This window comes from Phyllostomus hastatus, unplaced genomic scaffold (genome assembly GCF_019186645.2).
Source record: "Phyllostomus hastatus isolate PE091 unplaced genomic scaffold, TTU_PhHast_1.1 phas_contig_17, whole genome shotgun sequence".
NCBI classification, from domain to species: Eukaryota; Metazoa; Chordata; class Mammalia; order Chiroptera; family Phyllostomidae; genus Phyllostomus; species Phyllostomus hastatus.
Genome location: NW_025333664.1, coordinates 10,362,585 through 10,390,505, shown reverse-complemented (window position 1 = coordinate 10,390,505; position 27,921 = coordinate 10,362,585). Strand labels below are relative to the sequence as shown.

General features: G+C 60.1%; 2 protein-coding genes across 4 annotated transcripts in view; both read right to left on the bottom strand.

Annotated features, from left to right (window-relative positions):
* Positions 1-530: 530 nt before the first annotated feature.
* Positions 531-14,081, bottom strand: SLC35C2 (solute carrier family 35 member C2). Of its 3 annotated transcripts, none has more exons than XM_045833459.1 (10): positions 13,964-14,081; positions 8,639-9,011; positions 7,850-8,000; positions 6,624-6,687; positions 5,826-5,898; positions 5,123-5,291; positions 4,957-5,040; positions 2,500-2,675; positions 1,340-1,469; positions 531-1,003 (listed from the first exon to the last, which is right to left on the bottom strand). In XM_045833459.1, exons 2-10 carry the CDS (start codon positions 8,756-8,758, stop codon positions 870-872), a joined length of 1,101 nt encoding a protein of 366 aa, XP_045689415.1. In that variant the 5' UTR covers positions 8,759-9,011; positions 13,964-14,081; the 3' UTR covers positions 531-869. The 3 variants fall into 3 exon arrangements, with proteins under 3 accessions (XP_045689415.1, XP_045689418.1, XP_045689416.1); XM_045833462.1 differs by lacking the exon at positions 13,964-14,081 and adding an exon at positions 13,574-13,696; XM_045833460.1 differs by lacking the exon at positions 13,964-14,081 and adding an exon at positions 12,622-12,877.
* A 1,509-nt stretch (positions 14,082-15,590) lies between these two features.
* Positions 15,591-27,921, bottom strand: part of ELMO2 (engulfment and cell motility 2) — a 35,756-nt gene continuing 23,425 nt past the window's right edge. The window contains exons 11-21 of the mRNA XM_045833372.1: positions 24,356-24,478; positions 23,896-24,030; positions 23,201-23,305; positions 22,990-23,098; positions 22,425-22,561; positions 21,203-21,366; positions 20,956-21,068; positions 20,648-20,755; positions 19,815-19,897; positions 18,171-18,248; positions 15,591-17,115 (exon numbers count right to left, since the gene is read on the bottom strand). Coding sequence (XP_045689328.1) covers positions 16,915-17,115; positions 18,171-18,248; positions 19,815-19,897; positions 20,648-20,755; positions 20,956-21,068; positions 21,203-21,366; positions 22,425-22,561; positions 22,990-23,098; positions 23,201-23,305; positions 23,896-24,030; positions 24,356-24,478 — 1,356 coding nt within the window. The 3' untranslated portion in view covers positions 15,591-16,914. The remainder of the gene's footprint in view (positions 17,116-18,170; positions 18,249-19,814; positions 19,898-20,647; positions 20,756-20,955; positions 21,069-21,202; positions 21,367-22,424; positions 22,562-22,989; positions 23,099-23,200; positions 23,306-23,895; positions 24,031-24,355; positions 24,479-27,921) is intronic.

The window sequence follows — 27,921 nt, the reverse complement described above, 5'->3', positions numbered from 1 at the left end:
GTGACTGCAGGAAAGCTGGGAGGCTGCAAACCCATCCACGTATGTTCGACAGCCACACAGAGCCGGCCGTGAACCCTAGGTCGGCCACTCATTTAGGGTCTTGGTTCCATGGGTGTTGAGAGCATTTTCAAAATAAACACTTATACGACATTTAAACTGTTTCCAATCTTCAGAACAACTCTGAGACAATTACTCTCCCCATTTCACAGACGACAAAGCTGGTACAGAGAGGTTCCACGATTTGGTTAAGATCACACAGCCAGTAAGTGACACAGGATTCAAGTCCAGGCTGTGAAAGCTTCCAGGTCCCCAGAACACGGGACTCACTGCACATTAATTGTTTTCCTGCCTGCAGGTGCGCCTGGGGCGCCAGGCAGGGTCCCGGGGCTCCACCAGGAGCTCAAGTGACGCGACGCGGAGGGCCTGGAGAGTGACCAGTCACCCGCAGGAGGCCCCAGGCCGAGAAGGGGGGCAGGCCGGGCCGGGACCGCCCCTCCCTGTGCCCACACCTGCAGGCAACACGAGGCGGCCAGAGGACCGAACACCCTTTATTTGCAACCCGTAACCAGGTCTGCTCTCCGGGGAAAGACTGTCGGGGCGAAAAGCCTCTCCATGTCCCCGTCCCAGCTGCTCCACAGTCCAAACCAGGCCCCTCGGAGAGGCCTCTGGAATCACGGTCCTGGCAGCCAGTTGAGAAAGAGCCCTCCCTCCGTCCGCTGCAACTCCGGCCCAGCACAGCCCAGCTCTGGGTGCTCGCTTGGCCGGTCTGACCAAGTCCCTGACCCAGGCCCGTGGCTCCAGTTGCTGCGAGGAGCCACCGGGGCCCTGAGCTGCCGCCTGGCACAAAGCGTGGGAGAGGCAGGTCGCCGCTATCCCTGGGCCACGAAGTACTCCTCCTCCTCCGCCACCTCGTTGCTGTCCTCCTCCAGCTGGCTGCTCCGAAGCAGCAGCTCCAGGTCGGGGCTGGAACCCAGCCCCTTGGGGGCTTTGGGGCCGCCATCCCCTGGGGATGAAGAGAGAACAGTTACAGACCCAGCACTGGCTTCCCGGTGTCTCCCGACGCCCTGTGTGCGCTTCGTCACCCGGGTCCCCGCCCGTGCTCCTCAGAGAGGACTCCAGCCATCCCCTCAGAGGAGTGGCGGCAGCAGGGCCACCAGGCACATCTCCTGAATTAGAGCACCAGCCAGCGCAGCGGCGGCTGAACCCTGCAGACTGAACTGCTGCGGGCAAGCTGAGGGCCTCCTGCCTCTCCCTGGCAGGGCTGGGATGTGAGTCAGAGGGGCGGAGAGGTCACAGGGAGGGGGTCACCAGAACAGGGTTCCGAAGGGGCCCCGGTCACCTCTGGAGGGCAGGGCCTTGAGGGCGACGTGCAGGGATATCCCCGAGAGGCACAGGGCGAAGCCCAGCCAGTTCAGGAGGCTGATCTGGTCCCCTAGCAGATGGGCCGCCAAGAGCAAAGTGCAGACTTCCTGCGGGCAGAGAAGCGGGAAGGGGAAGCGATCAGTCAGCCCCAGAGCCCGGAGGGCCGAGGCACCGAGCACACCCGTGGGAGGGGCCGGGCTCGCCCACACTCCCAGTCCAGGGCAGGCTGCCCTGCAGGGCAAAGCAGCAGCCTCCGCGGGGCTCCGGGGACCAGGCCAGTACTCGGGGCTGTCTGCCTGTTACTGAGAAGCAGCAGAGGAGGTGCTTTTCTCAGGGCTGTCAGGACAGACAAGCCGAGTGCAGCTGTGTTCCCGGAAAAAGGAGAGCCGCCCTTCCAGAAGGCACCCACAGGTGAGGGCCCTCAGCTGCCAAGGAGGGTGCAGCGTCATCCGGGCTCCACAGGACACTCACAGGTCCCAGGGCTCGCCGCACACGGTGGCTGCAAATGGCACCGTGACAGGACGCGCTCTGAGGACCACGGCGTGCGCCCGGTCATTTGGCCAGTAACAGAAGACCCGTGGGGAGCCCTGCATTTCTGCCGTCAGGCCCCATGGCTCCGGTGCCACAGAACAGACCCCTCCACAGCCTGAGGGGGAAGGAGGGAGGCGTGGTGGTGGGGGGAAGGGGGAAGGGGGGAGAGGGGAGGCCAGAGTGCTGCCGGGCGGTGGGAAGGGCGGGCTCGGCGAGCACAGGGCACTGGTGGCAGCACTGTCCCAGGCCGGGCTGCTGGCAGACGTCACCCGTCACTCAGAGAACGTGTCCTTGGAGAGTCTGGACTGGGGTGGGGATGCTTCTCAACCACCGCTGGCACTCCTCGTGGAATGCAAATGCGCCCCGAGCCTCGTGGGGTCAGACCGGCACCCCACCCCAGCTCGGCCACCCCACCGTTTCCTCGGGGAGCAGCAGCCCGCAGCAAGGACGGGAGGGGTGCGGACGGGCGCACGGCGCCCAGCGCCAGAGTGAGGTCCCTCCTCTGCAGGCCCTGGGCTGTGGGAGCTGGGACGGGAGCTGCTGGCGAGGGAGACCTTCGGGGGGCTCCCCTCTGAGACAGGACTGGGGTCACCTCTGCGTCTGTACCTTAAAAATGCCCGCGATGGAGAGAGTGAGGCTGGAGGTTCTGGACACCAGGAGGAACTCGGAGAAGCCCAAGCCGAAGGCGAGAACCCCGCCCAGGAAGAGGCTCCCGAGCACCCGCAGGAGCAGCCCGGCGTCCTGGAAACGGAAGACCTTCTCAGACGTGGACAAATGGAGACCTGCAGGCAACGGGGGAGAGAGGGGCGGCCACGTCCTGGGTGTGCCTGCCCGGGCGGCCTCACCCTGCCTGCACTCCCTGCAGCCGGTGGGACCTGCCACCTCGCCTGCGCCTGCGCAGGGCAGGCTCCCACGCAGACGGCCCCAGGCTGGGGAAGACCCGGGAAGCCGGGAAGGCTGCCAGAGAGCCCCGGGGCAGCAGGAGCGGAGATCCTCACGGGGAGTGACAGGGAGGGCTCTGGGAACCTGGGCTAAGTACAGGGACAGCGCCGCAGAGGAAATGCACTGGGGCGCCCTGCTCTTCCTTGAGGCGCTCCCCGCCCACCTGTGGAGGGGCGGGGAGGGGGGGCACTTCATGCTGAGGCTGTGGCAGCTAGCGGGCCAGAAAGAGGAGGGACAGCCCGTCGGGGGAGGGCTGTGGACGCCCTCCCTGCTCCACGGCGGGGAGCCCCTTGTTCTCAGTCTCAGGCGGGCCACCTGCAAACCGGGACAAAGCCCTGTCCTCACCACTCCTGGCCATTTCAATCCAGGCCTCACCATCACGTAGCCGTGGGACCTGGCCGAGACACACGCCCGGTTCCTGGAGCACATTTCCCCGCTAATAAAACGAAAGGGTTGGGACTAGACCAGGGCTTCTCAAACAGATGGTGTAATTTGACGAACAGTTCTCCAAAACCAAACAATGCATTATAAATAGACTACAAAAACCACGGCCCCTTCGTTCCAGAGACACCCACACAGGCATCCAGGCACTGAATCCTGCTCAGACTTCCGGGGGCTTCTGGTCCTCCAACGCTGTCCCTCTGAGAGGGCGACCCAGGGCCCCTCCCCGCAGGACAGGCCCCTCGGAGCAGGGTGTGAGCTGGGCCCAGAACTGGGCACAGAGGACACGCCTGTGGGAGCAGGAGGCTGGCCTGCGGCTTTGAGGGTTTTGGAGCGAAGCCGCAAAGACATGCAGAGTGACAGAGTCACCCCCCCCAGCCCCCCCCCCCCACAGGCACACAGCCTCGCAACGCAGGACGTCTCGTCTGGGGCTGCGCCCAGCAGCACTGCAGAGGCACGGGCAAATTGAAGGGAACTCGGGGAAAGCAACAGAAGTAATGAAGGCGCTTGGGGGATTAATTTACAGAAAAGATTAAAGGAGCTAAATCCATGCAGCTTTGCTAAGTGACAACGGCGACCGGGGGGGCTCTGGGAGGTGGGTTTGCGGAGACGGGGCGCGGCGTAAACACCCGGGGAGGGAGGGACGGCGCGGCGTTTGGCGCAGGGGGCGTCGTGAAGGGACGGGGAGAGGTTCTACAAAGGAAGAAAAATGAGGCGGCAGAACAGAAGTTTCCTGGACAACGGGGCTGCAGAATAATTTGCTCGAAGAGGTTCGAGACGCTTCACTGCTTGAAACTTAAATGGATGTAGGGCAGAGTTTTCTGTCATGACCCCGAGGACAGAAGGGACTCCGGGACACAGGGTAATCCCAAAACACGGAGGGAGGGTCCGCCACCGACACAGTGCTCCTGCCCGCCCCCCACGCTCCCCCTTTCCTCCCGGAGAAGACAGTGGAGGGGAATCATCCACTCACTCGCCCAGGCTCCTGTGCACCGGCCCTGGGCACCCTGCACCCCGCCCCCACCCACGCTCCGCCACCCCAGCACACACTCCTCTGAACCTCCTGTTCCCACTTCCGGGGACGCCCTGCGCCCACCGGCCTGTCGAAGTCCCAATCGCCCCCCCCAGACACCCTGTCGGGGAAGCCTCTTTGACTTAGCTTTCTGCCCTGCCAGGCCGAGACAGCTCAGCACCCCCTGCTCCGCCCAAGAGGCGGGAGGCAACCTGACGGCTAAAAGGAGGGGCTCTGGAGCCGGCTCCTGCACCCACTCCCAGGCTCATTTTCCAGCCCCGGGACCCGAGGCAAGGTTGTCGTTACTGCTCTCCGCCTCAGTTTCTTTCGCCTGCGAGATGGGGATGTTAATAGCACTGCCCCAGAGGGTTTGGGCAGCACTGAAAGAGTTAACTGTATGTAACATGATTAGAACAGCCCTGGTGTACCTTCAGGGCTGGGCACGTTCACGGTCACTGTTGCCTGCTGTACCTCGCACACTTTCTATGATACCATTTATGGAGCTGGACTCCGGCTGACTGGTGTGAGCATCTGCCCAGACCAGGCACGGCCAGGGACGGGCTGCACCTCTGCTCGAGGCACCCTCTGCAGCGGGCACAGTGCTGGGCTCAGAGCAGGGGCTGGGGGTCTGCGGCGCTGCGGTGCCCGGGCTGGGCGGCCCCACCTACCTTCGAAGATGGCAAAGAGAGGGAAGAGCCCAAGAAACATGAGCGGCTGCAGGTGGAACATGGTGTCAATGGGGTTCTGGAGCCCTGCAGAAGGGGGACACGGGTGAGCCACCAGCCGGGGTGGCCCGCCTCCACCCCGCCTGCCTGGCGCCCCGCCCCCTCTCACCAAGCTCCGCCTTCTGCAGGAGAATCTGGGTGAGGGTCCAGCGGATGCCGCCGATGAACGAGGCCCCCAGCACCAAGGCAAAGCCCTCCATGTTGAACTGCGTGGACTTGTAGGTGAACATGAAGAGGCCCCCCGCGATGAGGAGGACCACCAGGACCAGCGCCGCACGCTACCGGGATGGAGAGCAGGGGGCAACTAACTTGGGAGTCTGAGGTCATCACACCTGCAGTTTGGGGGCCGGCGGCCATCTCTGCTGTCCCTCCTCCCCCCACGGACAGCTCCTTCCCATGGACGTGTGCAGGGCCGATGCAGTGGGCACGTCCCCAGCACCCCTACCCGCCCTGAACTGCGGAAGTGCTTTGCAGGGCTGTCCTGGGCCCCCACATGGCCTCTCCCCTCCCCGGGACTAGGAAACAAAGGGTACCTACTGCCTCACACAGCAGGGGGCCTCTGACCCAGCTTGACCCCGACCCGGGCCCTCTTCCCTGAATCCCTCTGCCTTTGGTCATTACCCGCCCCCGCCACACTTTCTAAACATTCTCAGCAGTGCCCAGTCCCACGTCCTTCCTCAGCAACGGGAGTCTCCGCCGCCTGGCTGGGCTGGTCTCTTCCGTCACATAGTGACCAGCCACTGCTCAGAACCCCCCTTTTTGTGCTCGGCGTCTGTGGGGGTAGGAGGGGCAGAGGGGATGCTGGGCCTCACCAGCTCCTCCAGCTTGAAGATCAGAGAGAAGATCAAGATGAAGAGGACGGCTGAGGATTTGGTCATTGTGTACCTGGAAGCGAAGATCAGAATCACCGGGATGCGATGCGAGGCTGGAGCCCGGGGCTCAGACCCACGTGGAGAGAGGAGCTCACAGCACTGGGGAGGGCACAGGGGGAGGAGGGGCGGAGCTTCCCGACTTCCCTGAGGGCAACTGGCTCTGCTCCGGGGAGCAGTGCAATTGGGCACAAAAGCCGGCAGAAGGTGGCCTGAGTCACCTGGGCTGGAACATGACCTTTAATTGAAAGAAATCTCTAGGAAGCCTCTCATTATCGCCAGGGAGAACAGGCTGCAGCTCTGACAAGGAGCTCACCAGGCTTATTATTACCTACCTCCCCTCCCCCGATGGAGATGGGGTGGGGGAGGGAAAAAGGGTGAGAGGAGGAGGCTGCGCTCCAAGGCACAGACTCGGAAGTGAGAAGTCGCTGTCCCACCGCCCTGCACGTGGCTGTGCACAGCGCCCACCACCAGGCCCTGTCTCCCGAGCCACACCTGCGCCCACGCTGGCTGAGTCCTGGCCTCCCCAACCGCCTGGCAGGCACCGCGTGCCCTGTGTGCCCAGCTTAAGGGAGAGGCTGGCGAGTTTCTGGAGAGCTGCTGGGTGTCAGGGAGCAGCGGCCAGAGGAGGGCCAGTCCCAGAGACTGGGGCCTGGCTTGTCGGTCGGGTGTGCGCCCAGCCAGCTGGACGGCCCGAGAACCCGGGCGTGCGGGGGAGGGGCGGGGCGTGCTGCCACTCACAGTGAGACGGTGATGTAGAGGAAGCTCCAGTTGGACAAGCCCACGTCAAGTGCCGTTGCCAGTGCTGTGGAGACAAGGGGGCGCCCAGGGGACCGTGGGGGAGAAAGGGCATGGGGTGTGGGGACACCAGTTATGAGAGCACGGCCATGAGGCACCTGAGTGTGTCCCGTATGGCCCTGCTCACCCCGGCTTTCTACGGGGGCCCACAGGCCTTCCTTTCCACCCAGCGATGAAATGGTGAACTCCTGGCCCCGGCCGGTGAGGTCCGGGGGTGCAGCTGGAGCGTGGTTGTGTGGCGAACCCGGAGGTCCGGGCGAGGGTTCAGGCCACGTCCCTAGGCTGCTCTTTCGGTCCCCAGCAGGGGCTCATACGAGAGGCAGCCGACTGAAGTTTCTCTCTCATTGATGTTTTTCTCCCTCTTTCTCCCTCCCTCCCCCGCTCTCTAAAAATCAATGAGCATGTCCTCAGGGGAGGATTAGAAAGTATAAGAAGAAAAATTAACTCCCGGCCAAAAGCAAGGGGGAAGGGCTGCTCGGTGTCCAGGCTGCGGTCCTCTGACTGGCCGAGGCCTGTGTTGTCCCACCCGCCCACTATCTTGAATGACTCCCCCATGACAGGCGTCAATCTGACCCTGAGAACCTGGCCCTCGAGGACCAGACCCCCTCCTCCCCATCATTTCTCCCATGACCTCTCACCAAGGCCGAGTTCTCAGCATCCTGAGACACTTTCAGGCTCTCTTTACGACCTTCACACACACCCAACCTCTCCCTCCCAGGACCAGCAGGCCCCGCTCACCCTCCAGGCCTCGGCCAACTCAGCCCTTGTCTGGGGAACCCGCCCAGCCCAGCGCCCAGCCCAGCCCAGCCCAGCCCTGCTTGGCTTGCTTCCCCTCTGCTCAGCTCCACGGTGGCAGGGACTGTGCGCTCTGCCCAGCACTAGCTCCGGGAACACAGCTCAGTGCGCGTGTTCAAGGGCAAGGGAACGACAAGGCCACTGCTGCACTGGGGCTTCCCCTGGGGGCGCAACGGGGAGTGTGTCGGAGGCAGAAGTGAGGGCAGGGAGGGCAGGCAGAGAGGGTGGGGGCACACGGGGTGAGCCAGGGAAAGAGGGCCTCGCTTCACACCTCTTGAAGGCTTCCTTTCGCTCCTGGCCTTTGGCTTCCAGAGTAGCAACCCCCCGCCCCCCCCACCGCACAGCCACCTGCCGGGCCCTCCCCACAGACACACCTGTCGGAGCCACTCTTCTGAGGTAGTCGGGCCAGCTCAGCACCACGCGGGCCCTGTGGCTGGAGCACTGGACCAGCGCCCGGGACAGCGCGGAGAACAGGAAGATCACGGCCAGGTGCAGCATCGTCATGAAGAGGGGGAAGTGGAAGCTCTGCAGGGCCCAAGGCACAGCCGGTCCGGGCGCGGCTCGCACAGCCGGCCCTCACCTGGCACCCTCCCCGCTCCCTGCACCGGCCTCTACCTGGTGGCCCTGGGGCGACTTCTGTGCTTCCTGAGGACTTGTACCTACATTCCCATCAAGAGAGACTTGGCCCAATTTTGGAGGCCACACAGACAACAGGTGAAGAATAGGGCTCTGTGTGAGCTCGGTGCTGTCCCTGCCCCTTCAGCCACCTGTCAGCTACCTGCTTGCGGCCCACCCCAGGTAACCGCCAGTGTGGCCAGGATGGCCGTGCCCATCAGTAGAGCACTGGGGGACCTTGCTCCCCGTTGGCCGGCAGCTACTCGCTGCCTCACCCCCGCAAGTTGCCGCAGCTCATCTCTGTGCACCAGCCCCCTGCCCGCACCCCCCTTTCCCCTGTATCCAGACATTTTATCCAGCCCTAGTGTGGCAGGGCTGGCTGCAGGGCCTGTCTTATCACTAGTGTGACCGGCTTCCAGTCTGACTGGTGGAAGGCCACGCCTTCCTGTGGCTAAATATTAGGGACACTGTGGCCCCAGGCCCCTCCTCCCAGGGCCCCCCACTCCCCTGTCCCTTCCCCCAGCACCACAGGCCTTCCTCTGAGTTACCTTCGTCAGCCATTTGTTGTAGAAGGTGATGCCGATGGAGAAGCAGTAGTAGAGAAGGACCAGCCCCAGAGTCAGCACCGCCTTCCACACAAAGGCCACGTCCAGGGCCCACCTCCCCATCCGTGGAAGTGGCAACCCCCAGCCGGGGTTGGTGGGGGCAGGCACCTCTCCTGAGGACGGGCTGCAGGAAGCGCCACTCGGCCTGGGCCACGACTTTCAGCGAGAACGTCGCCTGCTTGGAGCTCTCTTCACCCCCATGATTCAGGGCGGTTCTCGGAGCCCCAGGCGGAGCCTCACCCGAGGGGCTGGGGGCCCGGGCCGAACCTCGCCATGGTTAACCGTCTGCAGGGCTCCTGGGGCCCCAGGTCGGGGGCTAGAAGGATGGAAAGTCAGCTCTGGTGGCCTGGGCCGAGTGAAGGCCACCGGCCCACCAGCCCCGAGCCTGTCCCGCAGGGAGCCTGTCCCGTGCAAGGAGTGGACCAGAGCGGACTGGGCGCCGGGGAGGAGCCCGGCCCCAGCACAGGTGCACGGAGCAGAGCGCCCTGCCACATCCGCCATCTCGCCGCCTCAAGCTGTCCTCCATGAATCGCTACCAGAGGGACCTTTTTAAAGCGTGAATCTGATCGTGTCAGACCACTGCTTAAAGCCCTTTCCGTGGTTTCCACTGCTCTTGAGATACAGATCAAAACCCTTCCTGTGGCTGAAAGGGCCCGACCGGTGCCCCCCCCCCCCCGCCCCGCCCCGGCTCCGCCCCAGCCCTGGTGCCCTGGGCCCGCCAGGCAGGCTCCTTCCTGCTGCCTCCGGGAGCCTGCCGCTCTGGCCCCGACCCCCGACTTCCTCGGCTGACCCACTGGGCTCCACCTCGAATGCTGCTTCCTCGGCCCCGCGCCCCCCACCACGTGGGACGGATGCTCTCGCAGCTCCCCTGTGGTTCCTTGGTCGGACTTGTGCAGGGCGGGAAAACTGGAGTGACATCAGTGTCCCCTGGGCGGCTCCCCACGTCCCCGCTGGCCTCACCCCTTTCTCCGCCCCCAGCCCCCCGAGAGCTCTGCGGTCTCCGCACAGGGATGCCTCACTGCGAGACAGCGGGCCTGTGGGTTTCGGGGGCTAATCTGGTCTCTCGGGAGTTAAAAACGGCCCAGGAAACCCACACCTGCCTGGCCCCAGCCACTGGCGACCACTCTCACGGACGAGGAGCCTGCTTCGGTTGGTGCCAAACCAAGCCCCTCCCTGGCCCCCCATCACCCAGCCAACCCCGGGGAGTGCCCAGAGCATGCCAGGCCTCAGGGAGACCTGGTGGGCCCCCCCAGTCTAGCATTGTCCCACCTACTACTTCATCTGTGCCCCTCCTCCTCAGTCTCCTCCTCTGAGATGGCCCCACCCTGCTGGAATGCCACCTCCTCGAGGCCCTCCTAGCACCACGGGATCAGGCCTACCCCAGCTGCCCCTCCCCGGTCCTCTCGGAAGGGACAGTTGACGTTGGTGCTGTACTCTGGAACCTGGGTCATCATTTCTCCTCCCCCACGGCCAACGGGGAGCTGGCGCAAGGTTTATGTCCCAAAGGACACCCTAGGGCTCTGGTTCTCTTCAGGGGAACTTTGGAGACCCATGGTGGTGGCGTGGGGGGCACCCCTCGCTTTCAGTGGGCAGGGACTGTGAGGGGGACAGTCCACGTGACCCAGAATTGTCCTGCGTCCTGTGTGACTTCGAGATTTCTGAAGGTGAAAGATTCCCTCTGGTTCCCCGAACCCAGAAGCCGACTCCGGTTCACCGGTAACACAGAGCAGCTCCTCCCACGGCTCTCCCAGGCGCTGACGTTTCCGAGAACACGTCTACCGTGTCCGCCAGGGGGATGTGGAACTGTTCTTGATAAAACGGGCGCCACGGGCTTCCCGTCTGGAGAAGCCCCGGCATGCAGGGCATTGGGCAGCTGCCAGCCTGGCTGGCTGGCTGCACGGGGGCGGGGCCCTGCCCTCCCAGAGGTTCCGCAGGGGCGGGGAGAGCCTGCCCTGCCTGCTTCATTGCGGCTTCCAGCACCCTGTGCCCGGGAACTCACATATGGAAACACTTCACTACGATGGCTTCCTTTTATTCCTCTTTTACCTTATGGTGAGGGCACAGCCAACTTTTATAAAGTATGTGTAGGCAGTTTTTTTGAACCACAGGTTTCATCTTAAGGTAAGAAGGGGGCAAAGCTGTTAACGAAATATTTGTCATTAGCCCTGGCTGGCATAGCTCAGTGGATTGAGTGCAGGCTGCGAACCAAAGTATCGCAGGTTCGATTCCCAGCCAGGGCACATGCCAGGGTTGCAGGCCACGGCCCCCAGCAACCGCATTCATGTTCTCTATCTCCCTCCCTTCCCTCTCTAAAAATAAATACATAAATCTTTTTAAAAAAGAAAGAAGTGGAGAAAAGTAATAATTTAAAAATATACGTTTGTCATTAAGAGGGTGTTGCCTCCATGACGCTGACAACCACTGTGCTGTTCTGCCTAAGGTGGGAGCATCCCGTGAATGCCTTCCAGAGCTGACCACCCCGTCGGACGCCGAACACCCAGCTGCCTACTTCTCTCTGCGCGCGGACGGCACACATCGGGCGCCTCACGCCCGGCCTGTCCGGGACGGACTGCTGTGCTCCAGGACTCGCCGGCCCTCGGTCCGAACCTGCTCCTCTTCCCATCTCGGCCAGCGGGGCCGCCGTTCATTCTCACGGTCACTCAGGCCACTAACTGTGCTCTCATCCTCGATTCCTCTTTTCCCCTCAGCCCACAGATTTCAGTCAACAGATACCGTCAGCTCTATCTCCCCGAAATATCCCAAATGTGATCACATCTCCTGGCCTCCACCGCCACCATCCGGGCCACCACGCCTGCTCTCCCGCACACGACGCACCAGTCATCCACACGGTTCTCTCTGCACGCGCCCCCCCCCCTGCAGTCAGCATCTGGCTATCGCAGCTGGGGTGGCGTCTAACAGACCTCGAGGCCCACGCTCTGGCCTCCAGACCGGGCTTCGCTGCCGTGGCATTGCTGGCACTGGAGCCAGACACCGCTGTGTGGGGACGAGGCCTGCCCTGTGCCGCATTGAGCAGCACTTCTGGTCTCTACCCAGTGGATGCCTGTAGCACCCCTCCCCTCATCCCAATAACGACAAACAAGAATGTCCCCAGACTCTGCCCCATGTCACCTGGGGGCAAAACTGCTCCCTGCAGAGGACTGCTAACACGGCACGGGTGACCGCAGGGCGTGCCGGCACTGGGAGATCTTCCTTCCAGCATTCACTCCCCGTGGCTCCTACCCACGGCTTCCAGGCTGGGACAGTCTGAACCCTTCGTACCTTCTGCTTCTGCTGCTGCTCCTCTGCCCTCTGCCCCCGACCCCCCCGCCCTGTCCAAGTCCTGCCCTTCCTTCAAAGGCCCAGTCCAAGTCTCCCACCTCGAGGAAGTGCCCACGACTGACTCAGCCCCCAGGGAGCACTGTCTCAAAGTTAACACTCCTTCTCCTTCCCTTATTATCACTTGGAAGGTCGCCTCACTCCAACACAAAACCAGACCTCGGCTAATAGGGCTCTGGGAAATCATCTAGCCACTCACCCATCGTGCCCTTATTAGGCACTCCTGCACTCCTGTGTAACATTGGAGATAGAGACCCTAACTGATAAGGTCCCCACCCTTATTTCATGATAAGGGAAGCCAGCCTCAAAGGAGCAAGTGCTCTTTTTCAAATCTCACTGGCCCTGGAAAGGAATCCCACGCTCCACCCTGCCTTCCTCAGGGGGCAGCCAGCTCGGAGCAGCTGCCATTGCCTGGCGCATCACCAGGGCACCCGGCTCCCCTAGATCACCCCAAGTGCGACGTGGGCTGTGCGGCTTAGTGCTCAGAAGGGTGGGCCTGGGGTGGGAAGCCCTGGGATCGAGCCATGGCTCCCCTACTCACCCTACTTCGTGACCCTAAGCCATCTGACTTCCGACCTCAGTCTCCTCACCTGCGAAGGAGGATGATGAATCAGGGGCCTCCTGGGAGGGAAGTCAGGGGCATCAGGTAAAGCCTGTGATGCTGCCTGACGGCAGGGTGTTACGCCCCTCCTGGTCCCCTTAGAGTGACACTTCCCCGGCCTGTCTCCACTGAGTCACCACGCCGTCCTCCTTGTTGCCCCTTCAAGGGCCAAGTGGCTGGTCTCATCAGCATCTTAAACATCTGACCTCTTCCCCTTCCCGGGAAAACCTCTTGGATGCCACACCATATGCTCTAGGAGGTCTTCTGCTTTTCTGGACTCTTTCTCGGTCCATGCAACGTGTAACCACTGGGTGCCTGAGGGTTGGACCCTGGCCTCTCTTATCTTAAATCTCACCTTGCGTAATCTCAGCCCAGCTGACGGACAGGCCCGTGGTGTCTAAGTTCCTTATATCAGCTCTAACCTTTCCTGCGAGCTCCAGGCTAGTACCTCTACCTTGAACCCAGAACTCTTCGATTCCTTGACTCCTGCCCCCAACATCATTAGTAAATGCCAGCATAACACATCTGGCCACGTCAGCCTAAACCCCCAAATCAATGCCTGTTTCCCTCTTCCCCCAAATCCTGTCCCGTCAGGGCCATCCCAACAAATTCCTTCACTCATCTGCGCTCTTCGCCACTACTCCGCCATCACAGCCGAAGCCACGAGTACCTTCCACGTACTGACTGCAACAGTTTCTTAAGTGGTGTCCCTGCACCCCGCCCCCCCAAGTGGTTCCAGCACGGAAAGCAGACCATCAGCCATTTCGCGAATCACAACTCCTCAGAAGGCCCACCAGGGCCCATCACCTGGCCGCGGCGGGCATCTGCGACCTCGTTCTCCCGCCACTCCCCCGGCACTCGGCACTCGGCACCCAGCACCCAGCACCCAGCGCGCGGGCCCTGGCGGTCTGTCCAACGGAGCAGGCCTGCGTCCTTCGCACCTGCTGTTCCTCTCCTACAACACGGTTCCGCAGACCTTGGCGTGGCCGAACTCTCCTCGCCGGCCCTCTCCTCATCCTCGTGGCACCTCCCACCACCTGATGTTTTCTCGTTTGCTCACGAGATCACTGTCGGCTCCCCACTCCCACCCCACCGCAGGATGCAGCCTCTCCGCGGGCAGAACCCTGCAGCCGTGATTCCCGTCTGGGTCGAGAGGGCTCGGGAAATACCCGGGGCAGCGCGCGCGGAAGACTGCCGAGGGGGGCGCGTGGAGGCCCGGGCCCCCTCCACGGCGGGGCGAGAACCCAGGCGCGCCCCACACCGCGGCGCGTAGAGCCCGGCCGGGCGCCGGCTTCCGAGGGCGCCCGGGGTCCAGCCGCGCTCCCACTCACCTCGGCTGCGGGTGCTCCGGCCGGGATCCTCCAGCCGGAAGTGCAAGGCCCAGAGCTGCGCGCTCGGGAGGAGCATTTCCGCCAGGAGCCGCTGGGGGCGGGGCCAGCCGCCCGCGGGGGCGGGGCGAGGTGTGGAGGTGGGTTCCCTGTTTACTGTGTCCCGCGACCCCGCGTCCGGCGCCCTCCGCGGGGAGCAGGCCTTGAGCTCAGCGCTGGGCACCCCCTCGGGCTGTAGGCGTTTGTTTCCCACCTGCGCTCAGTCGGGCCTCATTCTGGAGCCGGTGTCTGCTGCAGAGCCCCGTGCACCGCGGGGACCCAGAAAATAGTCACCTATTTACTTCTATTGAACGAATTGTTTACCTTATTCCAAGCCAGTGCTGGGCAACCATGGAAAAAAACAGAGATAAATCTCTCATGGGCTTTTTCTTCTGGTTGCTCAAGCCGGCTGGGGAGTGCTCAGTTAGGGCATTACATTCCAGGATTTAGAAGATCCACGGGAGGTAGTAAATAATAAACATTTATGAGCCATTTTCTATGTCCCTGAAACTTTGTAAGAATGATCTCAATTTCAATAGGTCGCACAAGGGGAGAGCGCCTGTCTCAGAGGAAACAGGAGGAAAGAATAAAAACCATGGCTGGGAAAGTAGCCAAGGGGCAGGATGCAGTGGTCCCAAAATGCCACCTAGGGAGCTTAGGTTTTGCTCATGTTGCAGGATGGATTAAAAGAGGCAGAGCCAGCAGTCAGGGAGATCCATGTGGAGGCCAGGGCAGGCCAGGGTTGCAGATGGAGGACCACTTTGAGGCTTTTTGTTCCCCTCCCACCCCGACCTGGCTCTCTTAAGACTGGCTGCAAATGCGGATCCCTGCAAGTGACTTAGCTAGGCTCCCTGGCCCCTCTCAATGGAAGGTTCAAGGCCAGAGTGTAAGCAGTTCATTATGCAAACTGCTGCTCCCCGCTCCCCCGCCAGCAGCAGCTGGCATTTCACAGGCATTAGTTCGTTCTGCACTTACCCATCACTTACAATAGCACCCATCGCTGCCCAAGGTCTCAGTCCTCAAGGCCTGTACTGCGTGCACTTTCTATGCCTTTTGAAAGAGCTTGTCCTTGCCCCATCTCTCTGAGGCAAGAGAGAGTATCTATTTCCATCATGGCCCTCATTCAAGCCTCCCAGCTACCAAGGCTGAGGTTTGCAGTGACAGCCTAAGACACCAGCTGGAAGGCTGAGCACTAAGCACGGCGACACAAAGGGTGAAGAGCGTGTCTTCTTTGTAAGGTACAAGTACTCGCGCTGTTCCCCGGCTGTGTCCCTGGCAGGAGGAAGAGGGAGGACGTGTTCACAGGGGTGTGCAGTATGCCTTTCCCTGAAGTACCCAGCAGGCCCGAGCACAGAGCACTTTGTCCGGATGTGACATCTGTAAGCAGGTGTGTGTGTGTGTGTGTGTGTGTGTGTGTGTGGTAGAGGCGGGCTGGTTGAGGAAGAGAAAGCAGCTCTCGGGAGGGGGCTGAGGACTCCAGCTGGAGCTCTCCAAAGTCTTCCGGGCACAATGCAATGAAGGCGTGTCAAGGTTAAAGTTCCCTTTGGCAGGAAGCCAGGAACAGAGGAAGAGCTGTTAGTAGGAGCCGCGGTTTGTACATGAAAGAGTATTTATTGAAAACATGGTTACTAACAGGAAGCTCCTGGCTGCTCGCAGGCTGTACAGTCTTGGCTCACAACTGGAAGTGTTACTATTTTTTTTTTTTTGCCTCCAATTTTATTTCCCCTCAAACATTCCATCCTAGGATAGGTAGAGCTTATATATAAATATATATACACGTCTGTATAAGTATGGCCTATAGTAAAGAAAATATATAGTACACTCTTCATTGGGTAGGACCTACCATGCCAGGCTACCAATACTGAATGCCGGGTTGACGTACGTCCAAGGAGAGAGGCTGTGCGTGTGGTTTACAAGTGCAGCAGCACCAAGGATGCCCCGTTGGCACAGCTGTGGCCTCGGCCAGCGCCCTGAAATCATGGCCCAAGGGAGGAACCACAGCGCTGGGATGGGGAGGGAGGGAAGGCCAACTTCCTGAAGTCTGGAAGGCCAAAGGAAAGCCACCTGGAAGGGGACACACTTCAGGTTCACTGGGAGATCTCTCCCAGAGGAAGGGACGATGGAAGTGTGGGGGGAGGGGAGTGGAATCGAGAGACCTCACCCGCCTAGGCCCAGGCTCATCTGGGCTCTTCCCACAGAGTTCCTTGAGAGTCAGAGGGTGGGACTCAGCCCTCCTGACTCTGACTCACCAAGATGACAGACTGGGAGCTTGTAGGTAGAAATCACCATCTGCCCAGACAACTGCGTGGGCGAGAGAGGTCTGGCGGCTCTGGAGGACAGAGCTTTGGAGCCGCAGCTCAGCCTCAGCCTTAGCAGCAGCAGCAGCCTGCAGGCCCCGTGTGAGGCCACAGTGAGCCCTCACAAAGACAACGCAAGCACAGGCAAGGCCTCTGCTTAGGTCTGGCACAGGCACGGGCCAGCCAAAGGCAGCCTCCCCAAGGCTCGCAGCATGCCCAGCATGTCGGTCCTCCGTAGGCAGCTCTTGCCCACACGGTGAGACAGCTGACCACCGGAGATCAGGCTCAGGAAGAAAAGGTGAGTGGCTTCTGTGAAATCCAGCTCAAGAAGCAGTTTCTCGGCCCGAAGGGCAAGGGCCTCTGCCGCTCATTCCTCACGGCCCAGACACAGGCTCCACGGTGGCGGGGAAGCCAGAGCACCTGCCTTCACGACTCACAGGAGACGGGGACCTGGAGGCAGCTCTTGGTGGTCTGAGGTGGGTTTGAGGAACGGTTGGCATGTACTGGCCACCACGGTCACTACAGATTCTGTACAAGCAAAGGACAAGGCACCAGACTGTGAGTGTTTCTTCTGGGCCCCAAATCCCTCCCTGGGCACTGGCGCCTGTGGCTCCAGGCTCAGCTGTAGTGATAGACGAAGTCGTAGCTGCTGGGCTCCTTGGGCACCGGCGGGGGCGCTTCGGGAATCTGGATGTTCTCCAGGTCCAGGAGCCGCAGCTTCATCTCCATGCTCAGCAGCGTGTCCAGGTCGCTCTTCGTCAGCTCGCTGGACATGTCCTTCCCCAGGAGGGCGCTGAGGCCGTCAATCCAGATGCAGTACTAGGGACAGCGAGTTGCACAGCATCACAAGGCGGCCCCTGGTCAGCAGGAGGGCCCGCCGAGGTCCCTGTCCTAGCGCTCACACCGGTCTGTTCTGGCACTACTCAGGGACGCAGTCTGATTCGGGATAACAGCGAAGGGAAGCTGGGGGCCGATCACTCACTTTCTCAGAAGACCTTTTGGTTTTTCTGACGGATTGACATTTAAGCTCCCAAAGATATTATAAAGTATGACTTTTAAAAATGCTACTGAAGAATGCAGCAGCACAAGGAGACCTGAGCACCCAGGCACCAGGTTTCTGAAACTGCCCCTGAAATCAGTGATGGGGGAAGGGAGAACACACAGTAGGGGAGACAGTGGGACACGAGAGGAACCACTGGGGACCTCAAACAAAGTAAACTAAAGGACACCCAGTCAATAAATGTGGGCATCATGTACTAGAGAAATGAAACTGGAGGGTCTCAGGAGAGCAGGGACTTCTCGGCCCATCCCTCCCTAACCTGCTCCGCCTTTTCCCCCTGTGCCTTTTCTCACCTGCCTCCCCTCCTGCTAGTGCTTCACTCCCCTCCCCCCTGCCCAGTGAACCCCCACCGCAGCCCAGGCCCTGCCTGAGTGTGCCTTCCTCCAGAAGCCCCGCCTCTTGTTTCCTCTGATGGCTCTCAGAGCTCCCCAGGCACGAAGGGTTTCAACCGCAGTGAGTCAGGCAGCGTCTGGGGTCTTCCGTGCTGCCGACGAAACTGCAAGCCTGCGTCACCAGCAGGGCCGAGCCATCCGGCTTCAAAGCCCAGGCCAGATCTACCCCATTTGGCAGGAGCCCCGAGGCGGGGGTCTGTCGGGTTCGCCGGGGTAGGCGGCCACACAGGAACGGAAAAGAGAAAAATTTTCCTACTCCCAGGCAAGCAAGTCATTCCTAGCTGGCCCACCTTCCTAAGACCCCTCCAGCTGCAGCTGAAGGGTGACCCGAAAGGCCAGGCGTTCCTGTCCTGCCCATTCCTCGCCTCCCACTGAGGAACCATGGGGGGGTCGGCTGAGCACGGCAGCGCCACGCCGCTCACCTCGTACTTATTAGGTGCGATGAAGTTCAGGGTCTCGTCAGGGTCGTACAGGATGGAGAAGGCCAATTCCAACACCTCCTGCGGGAGAACGGTTTCAGTTAGTTGGGGCAATGGCCTGGCCCGGGCTTTGCACACGGAGATGTTGGCCCGAGTCCGAGGAAACCTGGCACCACCGCCGAATGTGCTGGTTCAGGTGTGACGCCATCAAAGCCCCAGGGCGCGCGCGCAAGAGCAGCTGGAGACGAGGCCCACTGGTGACGACGGATCCACCTTACCTCGCCCACCCCCACCCAGTCACGTCTGAGATGCGGCGATACTTTTAGGATCGTAGAAAAGTCATTCCTCAGTCCTCAAGAGCTCCTGAACATCAGAGTCTTAAGTAAGTATCTTGGTAATTAAACTGAAGGGTCTTAACAGTTTAAAGCCGCAACAATGAAAACAAACTGTGGCCAAAGATGGGAACATTTGGGCACGGACAATGTAACTGTCATGGGCTGAAACTGGTCTGATTTGCTTATTAAATCCAGAGTCCATAAAAATACTAAAAACCAAACGAAACACGTATACAAAGTGGGTCACTGTTGGATGATGCCAGGGAACTACCTCTTTGTTTTTAAAGAAGGTGCAGAACAGGAAAGAATCCAGCATTTACCCCCCTCTCTTACATAAACCGCACCACTGGCAAGCTAACAACAGGTGACGGCGAGTTTCTCTTCAGAGAAGCAGTTCAGCTAATGAATGGAAAGGACAGGCGGCATGGGAACACCATGAGTCAGCAAGCCGGAGTTCGCTACCAGCAGGAGGCGCTGTGCAGCCAGCGCTCCGACTGCATGTACGTGACTCCTGATCGAACATAACACCATCCAGGAAGGAGTCTTATCAACAACAACAACAAAAAAAACCAGGTCAAACCCGAAGTGGATCGGGCCCCTAGATCTCTCCACCAGTTACAGATCTGGGACAGAGGAACAAGTTCAACTGCACCATGGGGAGGCAATCAGCACATTTCAGACCCCGAGAAACTACCAAACAAGCAACCTGGTTTCTTCAACTAATAAACTGCAAAGAGAAAAAAAAAAAAAGACGAAAACGACGGATGGGGACCTCACGAACTAAGCAACTCAGAGAATAATCACAGAGTGTAGCCCTCATTCAGACTCTGACTTCGCAGACACAACGGCAGCGAGCGTATGTGTATTCATGTGTACAGACATATAAACATGCACATATTTATAGAGAAGTTATGTTATTTATATGATAATTGGTGAAAATGCAAACGTCAATGGAACAGTTGGCGTTAACTTTTCATTTCTTTTCAGGTGTGATGACGGTGGTGTGATTACGCTGAAGGAGCCCTCATCACCTAGAGACTGTAGAGATTTACAGGTGAACTGGTGTAGCCCTGAGGCCTTCTTCAAAGCGGTGAGGGAGAGAGGGGGATGCGCAGAACTCGCCGTAGCCGTGGGGGCTGGGTGACACGTACACGGGAGGTCTGTCCACCTCTGTGTGCGTCAGAACTGTTGGTAGTGAAGTGCTCAGGAGCAGCTTGGGGCGAGACCACGCACCTAAAGCCGCCGCCACCGGCTGTGCCCCGGAGTCACCGCAGCGGCAGCGGTGCAGACCCGGGCCTGCCTCTCCACTCACCTTGTTCTGTTTCAGGGCGCTCTTCTCCTTCATGTGGGGGCAGTCCTTCCCGGTGACGATGGCCTTAATGTCTGCAACGGGAACTGTTACACAGAGGGAATCAGTCTCTGGAAGCTTCGTGCCACAGGCTGGTCCTCGGTTCGGGTCTAGAGGGGAAGCCCCCGCCCCTAGACGCGGAGGGCTGTATCGGCTCAGGGAGTGTGGCCTTCTCCTGTCCCCTCCTCTGTGGCCACTTCCCATGGGCCACGGCCTGCCGGGCTGTGTCCAATCTGACTGGAGGGCAGTTCAGGGCTTTTGGACTGCCTCCCCAAGGCGTGGGGCCTCCGACACCTGCCTCGCTTTCACGTCACTATGATGACAATGACAATGACAATGCCACCACAGCAAAGAGCAGTGGCGACAGCTAACGGTTCTGCCTGCTACCTGCTTGCTGCGGGTCCCAAGTGCTTTCCCCACACTACTGCTTCACGCCTCTTCTCAGGGAGGCGTGGCTGTCATTCTGAGAGAAGAAACCACGGCAGAAGGGAGAATGAACTTGCAATCAATTAGAATTAATTGAATTAGGAGCAAAGCCAGGGTGTGAATAACCACCCCCTCTCAACCTGGTTTTGTGTCACCCCTGCAGTGTCAGCAGCCAGCCCCCCTCCTGCGGTCTCACCAGCTCCCCAGACAGCCCTGGGAGGCGGGCCGCAGAGCGCGACCCCTGCCAGCGAGGAAACGGGTCTGGGGAGAACTGGCCCAAGACCAGGTCATCGGTTTGAGACAGCCAGGACTGGAGCTACCCTGACATAGAGCCCAGCTACAAGGACACAGCGACAGGGAGATGAACCTACTTTTCTCCTGCAGGGACTCAAACGTCACCTCCCCCTGCGGGTTGTCATCCAAATCGCCGTAGTGCAGGACCTTGTGGTTCAGCGCCAGGCGGCAGTACCAGAAGCGTTCTGGAACACAAGGGACGCACGCAGGGCAGGTGAGTGGGGATGGTTGTGGGGAAGGCCCAGGCCCCCAAAGGGCCAAGGATGCCCTGTGCCCTGCCTGCTCCCCGCAGGGTCCGCCCCAGCAGGGTCCCTCCCCCGGCAGTGACTCCGGGCGGCAAGGACCAGCCCAGGGCGCCGGCCCCCCTCACCTTGGCCCCCCTCACCTTGCCTTCGGCGGTTCCCAATCTTCCGGAAGCTGCTGCCCTCACAGAGCCGGTTCAGGCGCTGCTGCTTGATCAGCTCCAGGATCTCGGGCTGGATCTTCTCCCTCAGCTCCCTGAGTGGGGGGAGGGGGATGGAGTAGGGGAGACATGCACCAAGGTGAGGAGAAGGCCCCCGGTGAAGATTCGGAAGGAAGGCAGGGCTGGGGCTGCCTCCCCCAAGCCCGCCCCGCTCTGGGAGGGCACTCACACAATCGGCGGGGACTGGAAGTCGTCCTGACTCATCCTCTCGGACTGGCGCAGCCTCAGGATCTCAGAGTAGCTCAGGCTGCGCAGTTTGCTCTTGAACTGATCCAAGGAGTTGGGTTTGGAAGGCAGTGCACGCGTGATTTGCTCTCGGACCACCTGCATGACCTGCGGCGGAGGAGGGAGACGCCCCTTCGCTCCCGCTCTTACGCAGGCGGCTGCCTCTGGGGCCCCGGGGCTCGGCCCGAGGGCCTTGAGCATGGCAGGCACCACAGACCTGTGCTGGGGGTGCAGGGGACCCCATGCGAGGGAGGGCACACCTCCTCAGACGGTTATTGAGGACAAGGGACTGGTGGTGACAAATGCTTTATTTCTCACAAATGTCAACCAGTCAAGGGTGTGGAATGAGCAAAGGTGTCTGGAGTCAGAGATAAATGGGTTCAGATGCTGACTCTGTCCCTGAATCTGTTCCTTGAACAAGTCAAGTAACATCCTCCGGCTCCCGCCTCCTCTTTGAAGGGAGAGACAGACACTCAGACATGAGCTGCTGGAAGGACCAGCAGACGCTCTGTGGAGGCACGGTGCCCGGCACACCACAGTGTGTCCCTAAAATGTGTCGCTTCCCTAAAACAAGGGAAAAGCCGGCCATCACCCCACGCATCCGGCCAGCTCTCCACCAGAGAAGGAAAAATAGACAGAGAAAAAGGACTACGGGGAAGCACAAAAATGATCATCGCTGGGTGGTGGAATTATGGAAAACCTCTTCCTCTTTGCACCTCCAACGAGAGGAGCAGGCTCCAAACGCTGGAGTCCCGGATGACCAGCTGCTGGGGGGCCTCGCGGGCCCCACAGAGGGGGCGCTCAGAAAGCATCGGGGAACCACTTCTGAGTGGTTCCCACGGCCTGCGTATCACGCCAATCCACTCTGACCTCTCCCCTGACGTTTCCGCTTCACGAAAGGCATCAACGGTCAGCCGACCGCAGCTGCTACTGTTGTGCTCACCCTCCTGTCCCCTAAGGAAGACAGGAGGGGCAGGACACCTGCTCCAGGTGACAGAGGAAGCACAGCCAGAGGGCAGCGAGGCTTCGCTGCCTCAGTGCCTATGACTCAGCGCTGCAGACCAAGCTGGTTTCCCAGCTCAGGGACTTCCCTGGCACTGGCCAGCTGTCCCTGACTGTCATGTGATGGTCCCAGCCCGTGGGCCTCGGCGCTCTGCGACACTGACCTTGTTGAAGTCCTCAGCCGTTGCCCTCATCTCCTTCCAGGTCTTGTTCAGTAGCTGGATGCAGATCCCAAAGAGCTCCTCAAAGGCCCGGTCGTGGGTGAAGAACATTGGGTGGTAGTCGTTGCGCCCTTCGTTTGCTGCGGAAGAAAAGGGGCGGGGCACGGGTGAGCTGGGAGCTCTCCTCCAGGACCTTGGGATCCTCTGCACCGAGTCCCGAGGAGTGAAACCAGAGCGAGGACCGGGGCTAATGAGGAGTGTGCCTGGGCCGTTCTCCACTTCCGGAGCCTTCTCCCCCAGGGCACGTTCCCTCGGTCCGCCTCCACCCTGTGGCAGAGGCAGCTAGTCCTTACACACGAGAGTGAGGGGACGGCGGTGCAGCTCTCGAACATGTTCACATCCCCAGCTTGAACAAGGCCGTAGCCCATTAACAAGGATAACAGGGATTCCAGCCCCTCAGTGACTGAGGATGCCCAGCCCCACTGACCCCAACTTCATGACCTCGGGCCTCTCCCGGCCCCCGACTCGAAGGGCTGGCTGAGGGCGCGGGGCTGCTGCGAGGACTTACGCAGTTCCCCGACCTGCAGGATTTCACAGAGCATCTTGGTAAGCTCGATGGCACTGCGGCCAAAGGGGCACTCGTGTTTGTCTTCGCGACTGCTGTTCTCCAGGACAATCTGTGGGGGCCAGAGGGGAGGGAGTGAGGGAGTGAGGGAGGGGAGGTGAAGGAGTCCCGAGAGGTGGCACCGGGGCTGAGAAAGCAGGCCCCCAGCCTTTACCCGGATGTAGGTATCCTGGTGGACTTTGGCCAAGTACAGCATGTTGTCCAGGGCCAGCATTCCGGGAGGAGTCTGCGTGAAGTCCATTGCCGGGTTGATGTGGTTCTGGAGGAACAGAGACCGAACTGGAGACTCGGGAGTCTCCTGCGAGCGGCGCCACCGAGGGGAAGCCCCGCTGCCCCTCCCCCGAGTGCTGCCAGCACTGCAAACCTACCTCTGTCCAGCCCTTTCATGCCCCATCCCTACCTGGAGGCTGCACCCTGACCACTGGGCTGGGGCTGACTCACCCTGTACCCCCAGCGCATGGCATGCTGCTGGGTGCTGAGGAGGTGCACGTAAGTATTTAACCCAAGTAACTCCACCCTCAGGCTGTATCCTATTACAAAATATCCATGCCAGCTTTTCAAAGAACCTCGCTGCTGTGGTGAGAGGTGCCTTAGGTCCCCTCTCCGTCCCTTTGGCTGCGCTCCTGGGCCTGCCTACGGATGCCTTTGTTTCACAGGCCTGATGTGGACATGAACTTGGGAACCTGCCATCCCAGAGGCAAACCAAGCGTCAAGGCCCTCCAGCTTCTTAGTGCCATCTATTCCAGGGCCACCAGTGTGAAGTGGGGGTGTCCCGGGCTCTGGCTGGGTGGGCCCTCTGGCTTCCCGCCAGGGGGAAGGCCTGCTAGGTCCGCGCTTTGGGAAACTTACGGTAAACCCCAGCATTTTGTAGTCCTTCGTGTACATGGCTTTGCGCTTCTCAGTCCCACTCCCGGGGACAGTGCTGGAGTCGGACTCTGCGTCAAACGCGATCCTCCTCAGTTCGAATATGATGTCCCGCTGAGCCTGAGAGGTGCAACAGGCAGTCGGCAGGGCAGCCCGCTAACCGAGGGGAGCCAGGAGAAGGGGGAGGGGGCTGGGCTTGCGCAGAGCTCTGGCCCTGATGGACCTCCGAAGAGGCATCACCTCTGCCTTAGCGGGAGCAGACGGGCTCGGCCCCAGGGTGCACCAGCGGGAAGAGGTCTCGGTGGGGCCGCGGCTAGCTCTCTCGGAGCAGACACAACGGGTTCTGCACAGCGCGGGCGCTCAGCACACAGACTGAGGGTGGCGTGAGCCACGCCCAGCAGCACACAGTTTAGGGCAGGAAAGCTCTACCCCACCTGGCACCTACCTGGTCGTTGGGGTCCATCTTGGTCATCATCCTTTCTTCTAGAAGGTTAAAGGTCAGGACTTGCAGGACATACAGCTGATGGGCCATCTCGGTTTTGATTGGGCGGTTCCCTCGGATCACATGCTAGGAAAAGCAAAGGCAGGGAGCAGGGGGCTGAGCTGATTTTCTCTCACTGAAGAGCCACATCCGTGGAAAAGAGAGTACACTGGGCAGGGGGCAGGGCTCCCCTCCCACACACAGGGACATCATGTTGGGGGGGGGGAGCAGAAACGGGCTCCGTCCCGGCAGAGGTAACTCATTACAGGACCAAAGGGCACCGTCCTCTCCTCTGCACCCCGCTGGACAGGGGAAGTGGACTGACGGGTGGAGGCTACACCTGGCTACCCCGACGAGGAGGGAGGCTACCCCCTAAGGTTATGATACTGGAGATGAGCGGCTGGAGCTACTCCAACAGGTAAGATATTGACGACTGCAATCAGTAAGGGATCACTAGTCTCAATGCGGACTAGCCGCATTTCAAGTGTTCCACAGCATCATGTGGCTAGTGGCTGCCAAACCGGACCGCGAAGGGCTAGAGATTGATTACGCGAACCAAGACAACAGCTAGTGTGACAGAGAAAGATTTGCTTGTAGAACTGGGCAGTCCCGTTCTTTTGTTTTCCCGAGACAGACAGAATGTTTTAGATGCCCTCGCCAAGGAGAGGGGCTTTAGAAAACATCATTTTCTTTAAATGACACAGAGACGACTGCGCACAGGAGAGTCCACCACTCCTCGCCCAGCCCCTCACTGCACCCTCTCTCCTTCCTCCTCCACGCTTGGCCCCTCCTTCTCCGCGCTTGGCCCCTCCTTCTCTCACGTCAGCGTGCGCCCCCTCCCCCCTCCAACTCCGCCCCGCCCACACTCCCGTCTGCCTCCCCTCTCAGCCCACCACCCTGCCCCTCCGATGCCCACCCCTCTCCTATTCTCTAGCGCTGTCTCTGCTGTTTCCTTGCCCACTGCGTCGCCCGCCGTCCCTCGGGCTGGTCAGAGCTGGGTGCCGTTCTTGTCTCACGCGGCGCGTTCTCACGCCCACGAGGCTGCTCCTTCCCGCGTGCTCCCCCGCACGCCCAGCTCCCCACTCCGTCTCCCTGCCATCTCGAACCCTGTCACTCTTGGCCTCCTCTTGCCCAGACGAGACTCTGCCCAGTCTCCCACACGAACCGCCCGTGTCCTTCGTGGTCTTTTCCTCAGCCTGGCTGTGTCCCTAGGCCTGTGCTGTCCACTATGCCAGCCACGGGCCCCACGCGGCTCTCTGTGTTTAAGTCGCTTGCAATTCATTTCAGCCGAAACTCCAGGTCCTTGGCAGCACTGGCCGCATTTTAAGCTCACCAGGCACAGGTGGCAGGTGGCTGCCACCGATGACAGGGCGGATACGGAACACTGTCGTTACCACAGAAAGTTCTAGCAGGCAGCTCCGCTCTAGACCTTCTAACTCGGGGTCGGTGTCTTTTCCCAGCCCCCTCTAACTTCAGAGCAGCTCTCGCTAGGACCCGCTCTGGCTCGAGATCAAGCCCGTCAGACCTGTGCGGTCCAACCTGGTGGTCCCTAGCCACGTGTGGCTGCTGAACATCTGAAATGTAGCCAAGCTGAGATGTGCTGTGACAAATGCTCACCAGACCTCAGAGCCTTCGTACGAAAAACAAAATGTACAGTATCTCATTAATGATTTTTTCTATTGATTATGCATTGAAATCATAGTATTTTGGTTATATTGGGTTAAATGAAATTTTATTAGTTTTTTTCTTATATTGATTTCTTTTAATGGAGGAAGAGAGGGAGAGAAACATCAATGTGGGAGAAATATCAATTGGCTGCCTCTTGCATGCGCCGACTGGGAAGTGAACCTGCGACCTTTCGGTTTGCAGATGACGCGCAACTGACTGAGCCACACTGGCCAGGGCTCCAGTGTTTCTTTTTAATGTTGCTGCCGGGACAGGTAAAATACACAAGTGGTTCCTGTTTCATTTCCTGGAGACTAGACCGCGTCTCTCCCCACTGACGCCGGAGTGCGTTTCCCTTCCGTCTCTTTCTTTCTCGCTCTGTGCCACCCAAACAGTAGCTACCAGCCACGTGTGGGCATTTAATTTTCAACCGAACATTTTTAATAATGACAAATTAAGTTCCCAGTCAGACTAGATGCATCTCAACCGCCACACGTGGCTGGTGGCTACCACTGTGGACAGCACTTCCAGAGCGGCGGCGGCAACTCCGACCGGACAAAACTGCTCTGCTTTCCCTACAGGGTGTGCTCAGCCCCCCGCCCTCCCTCTGTGCCCTCTCTGGCTCCCTCTGCCCTGTGCACTCCCTCTGTCTCTCCAGCGAGAGGTCACCCCTCTCCGCTCCGCTGCAGCGTCTGTCTCCATCTCTCCAGACTGCCTTTTCCCTCCGCTCTGCTCCTGCTGCCCTCTTAGCCCCCCTTCCTCGCTGCACCCGGACACTCCTGCCCAGGCTCTTTTCTCCGCCACTGCCCGGCTGTCCTCCCCTCACCTCTTCTCTGCCCCACTCCGAGCCGCCTCCTTTCTCTGTGTCCCCTCCTCTGCTGCTCCGCTTCCTCCCTGCCCGTCTATCCCTCCTCCTTCCTCCTCGCCGCTCCAGAAGTCATCAAACCACTTTAGAGAGGCTTTCAAGTTCATGTGACGTTGGTCACTCGCTTTAACCCCCCTTTCTCAGACACACCACAGGGGAAAGGTAACCGCCATCGCCCTCAACGGCTTAAAGAAGTTCAGCTCCAGTCAGGTGGGTGGGCTGTCGTCTCGGGGGTCTTAGCCAGCGTCTTGTTTGACTGTCAGACACCTCGAGGCCTACGTTCTTTGGCTTGATGCAGCTGAACTCCTGGGCTGAAGGGAGCTTGCATTAAGCATTTCCTAGGGGACTATTTAAGTCCCGAGCCCTGACACGGAACTGTCTTCTGTACCAGAATTTTAGCCTTGACACAAGGTTTGTCCAGGAATGAGCTGAACTTCTAACCCCATTCAAGTAAATAATAAGCCTCAAACTTCATTAAGTTTCCCCGAGGGGCACCCTCCCCCACCCCCACCCCCCACCCCACAGAGGGCGGCTGCTCAGGAATGTGGACAAGGATGCGGGGGAAGCCGTGTGCTCTCTGCCACTCACGGGGCAGAGTGCTTGAGCGTCAGCTGAGGCTCCTCCTCCCGGGCGGGCCATGGGGCTGTGACCAGAGAAGTGGCCAGCAGGCAAGGGCCGGCTCTGTGCAGGGAGGCCTGACAGGCTCTGCCTATTTAGAGCAGCCGACCGCTGGATTCATACTCAGAGCTCACTGCTTGAATTCCGCCACCTTTGCACCTGGTTCACACAGAACCGCCAATGCGAGCACAGCGCTGACCACGAGCCAGGCCCTGGCCTAGCACTGAATGCATATTAGCTCATTTAGCCTCCGTCTGGAGGAGCAACTGGAAGGCCACAGAAGTTAAGTGCATTGCACAAGATCAAAGACTGGCTAATGGCAGAGTGGGGGTTAGTTCATGGACAGAATTACTGAACTTTTCACACTTGACTCCAAATTTCT

Coding starts and splice junctions, on each gene's coding strand:
- SLC35C2 (XM_045833459.1), bottom strand. CDS start 8,758: ATGGGGAGGTGGGCCCTGGACGTGGCCTTTGTGTGGAAGGCGGTGCTG. Junction 5,041..5,122: donor CCTGCAGAAGGCGGAGCTTG/GTGAGAGGGGGC, acceptor CCCCTTCTGCAG/GGCTCCAGAACCCCATTGAC. Junction 1,470..2,499: donor CCATCGCGGGCATTTTTAAG/GTACAGACGCAG, acceptor CTCTGCCCGCAG/GAAGTCTGCACTTTGCTCTT.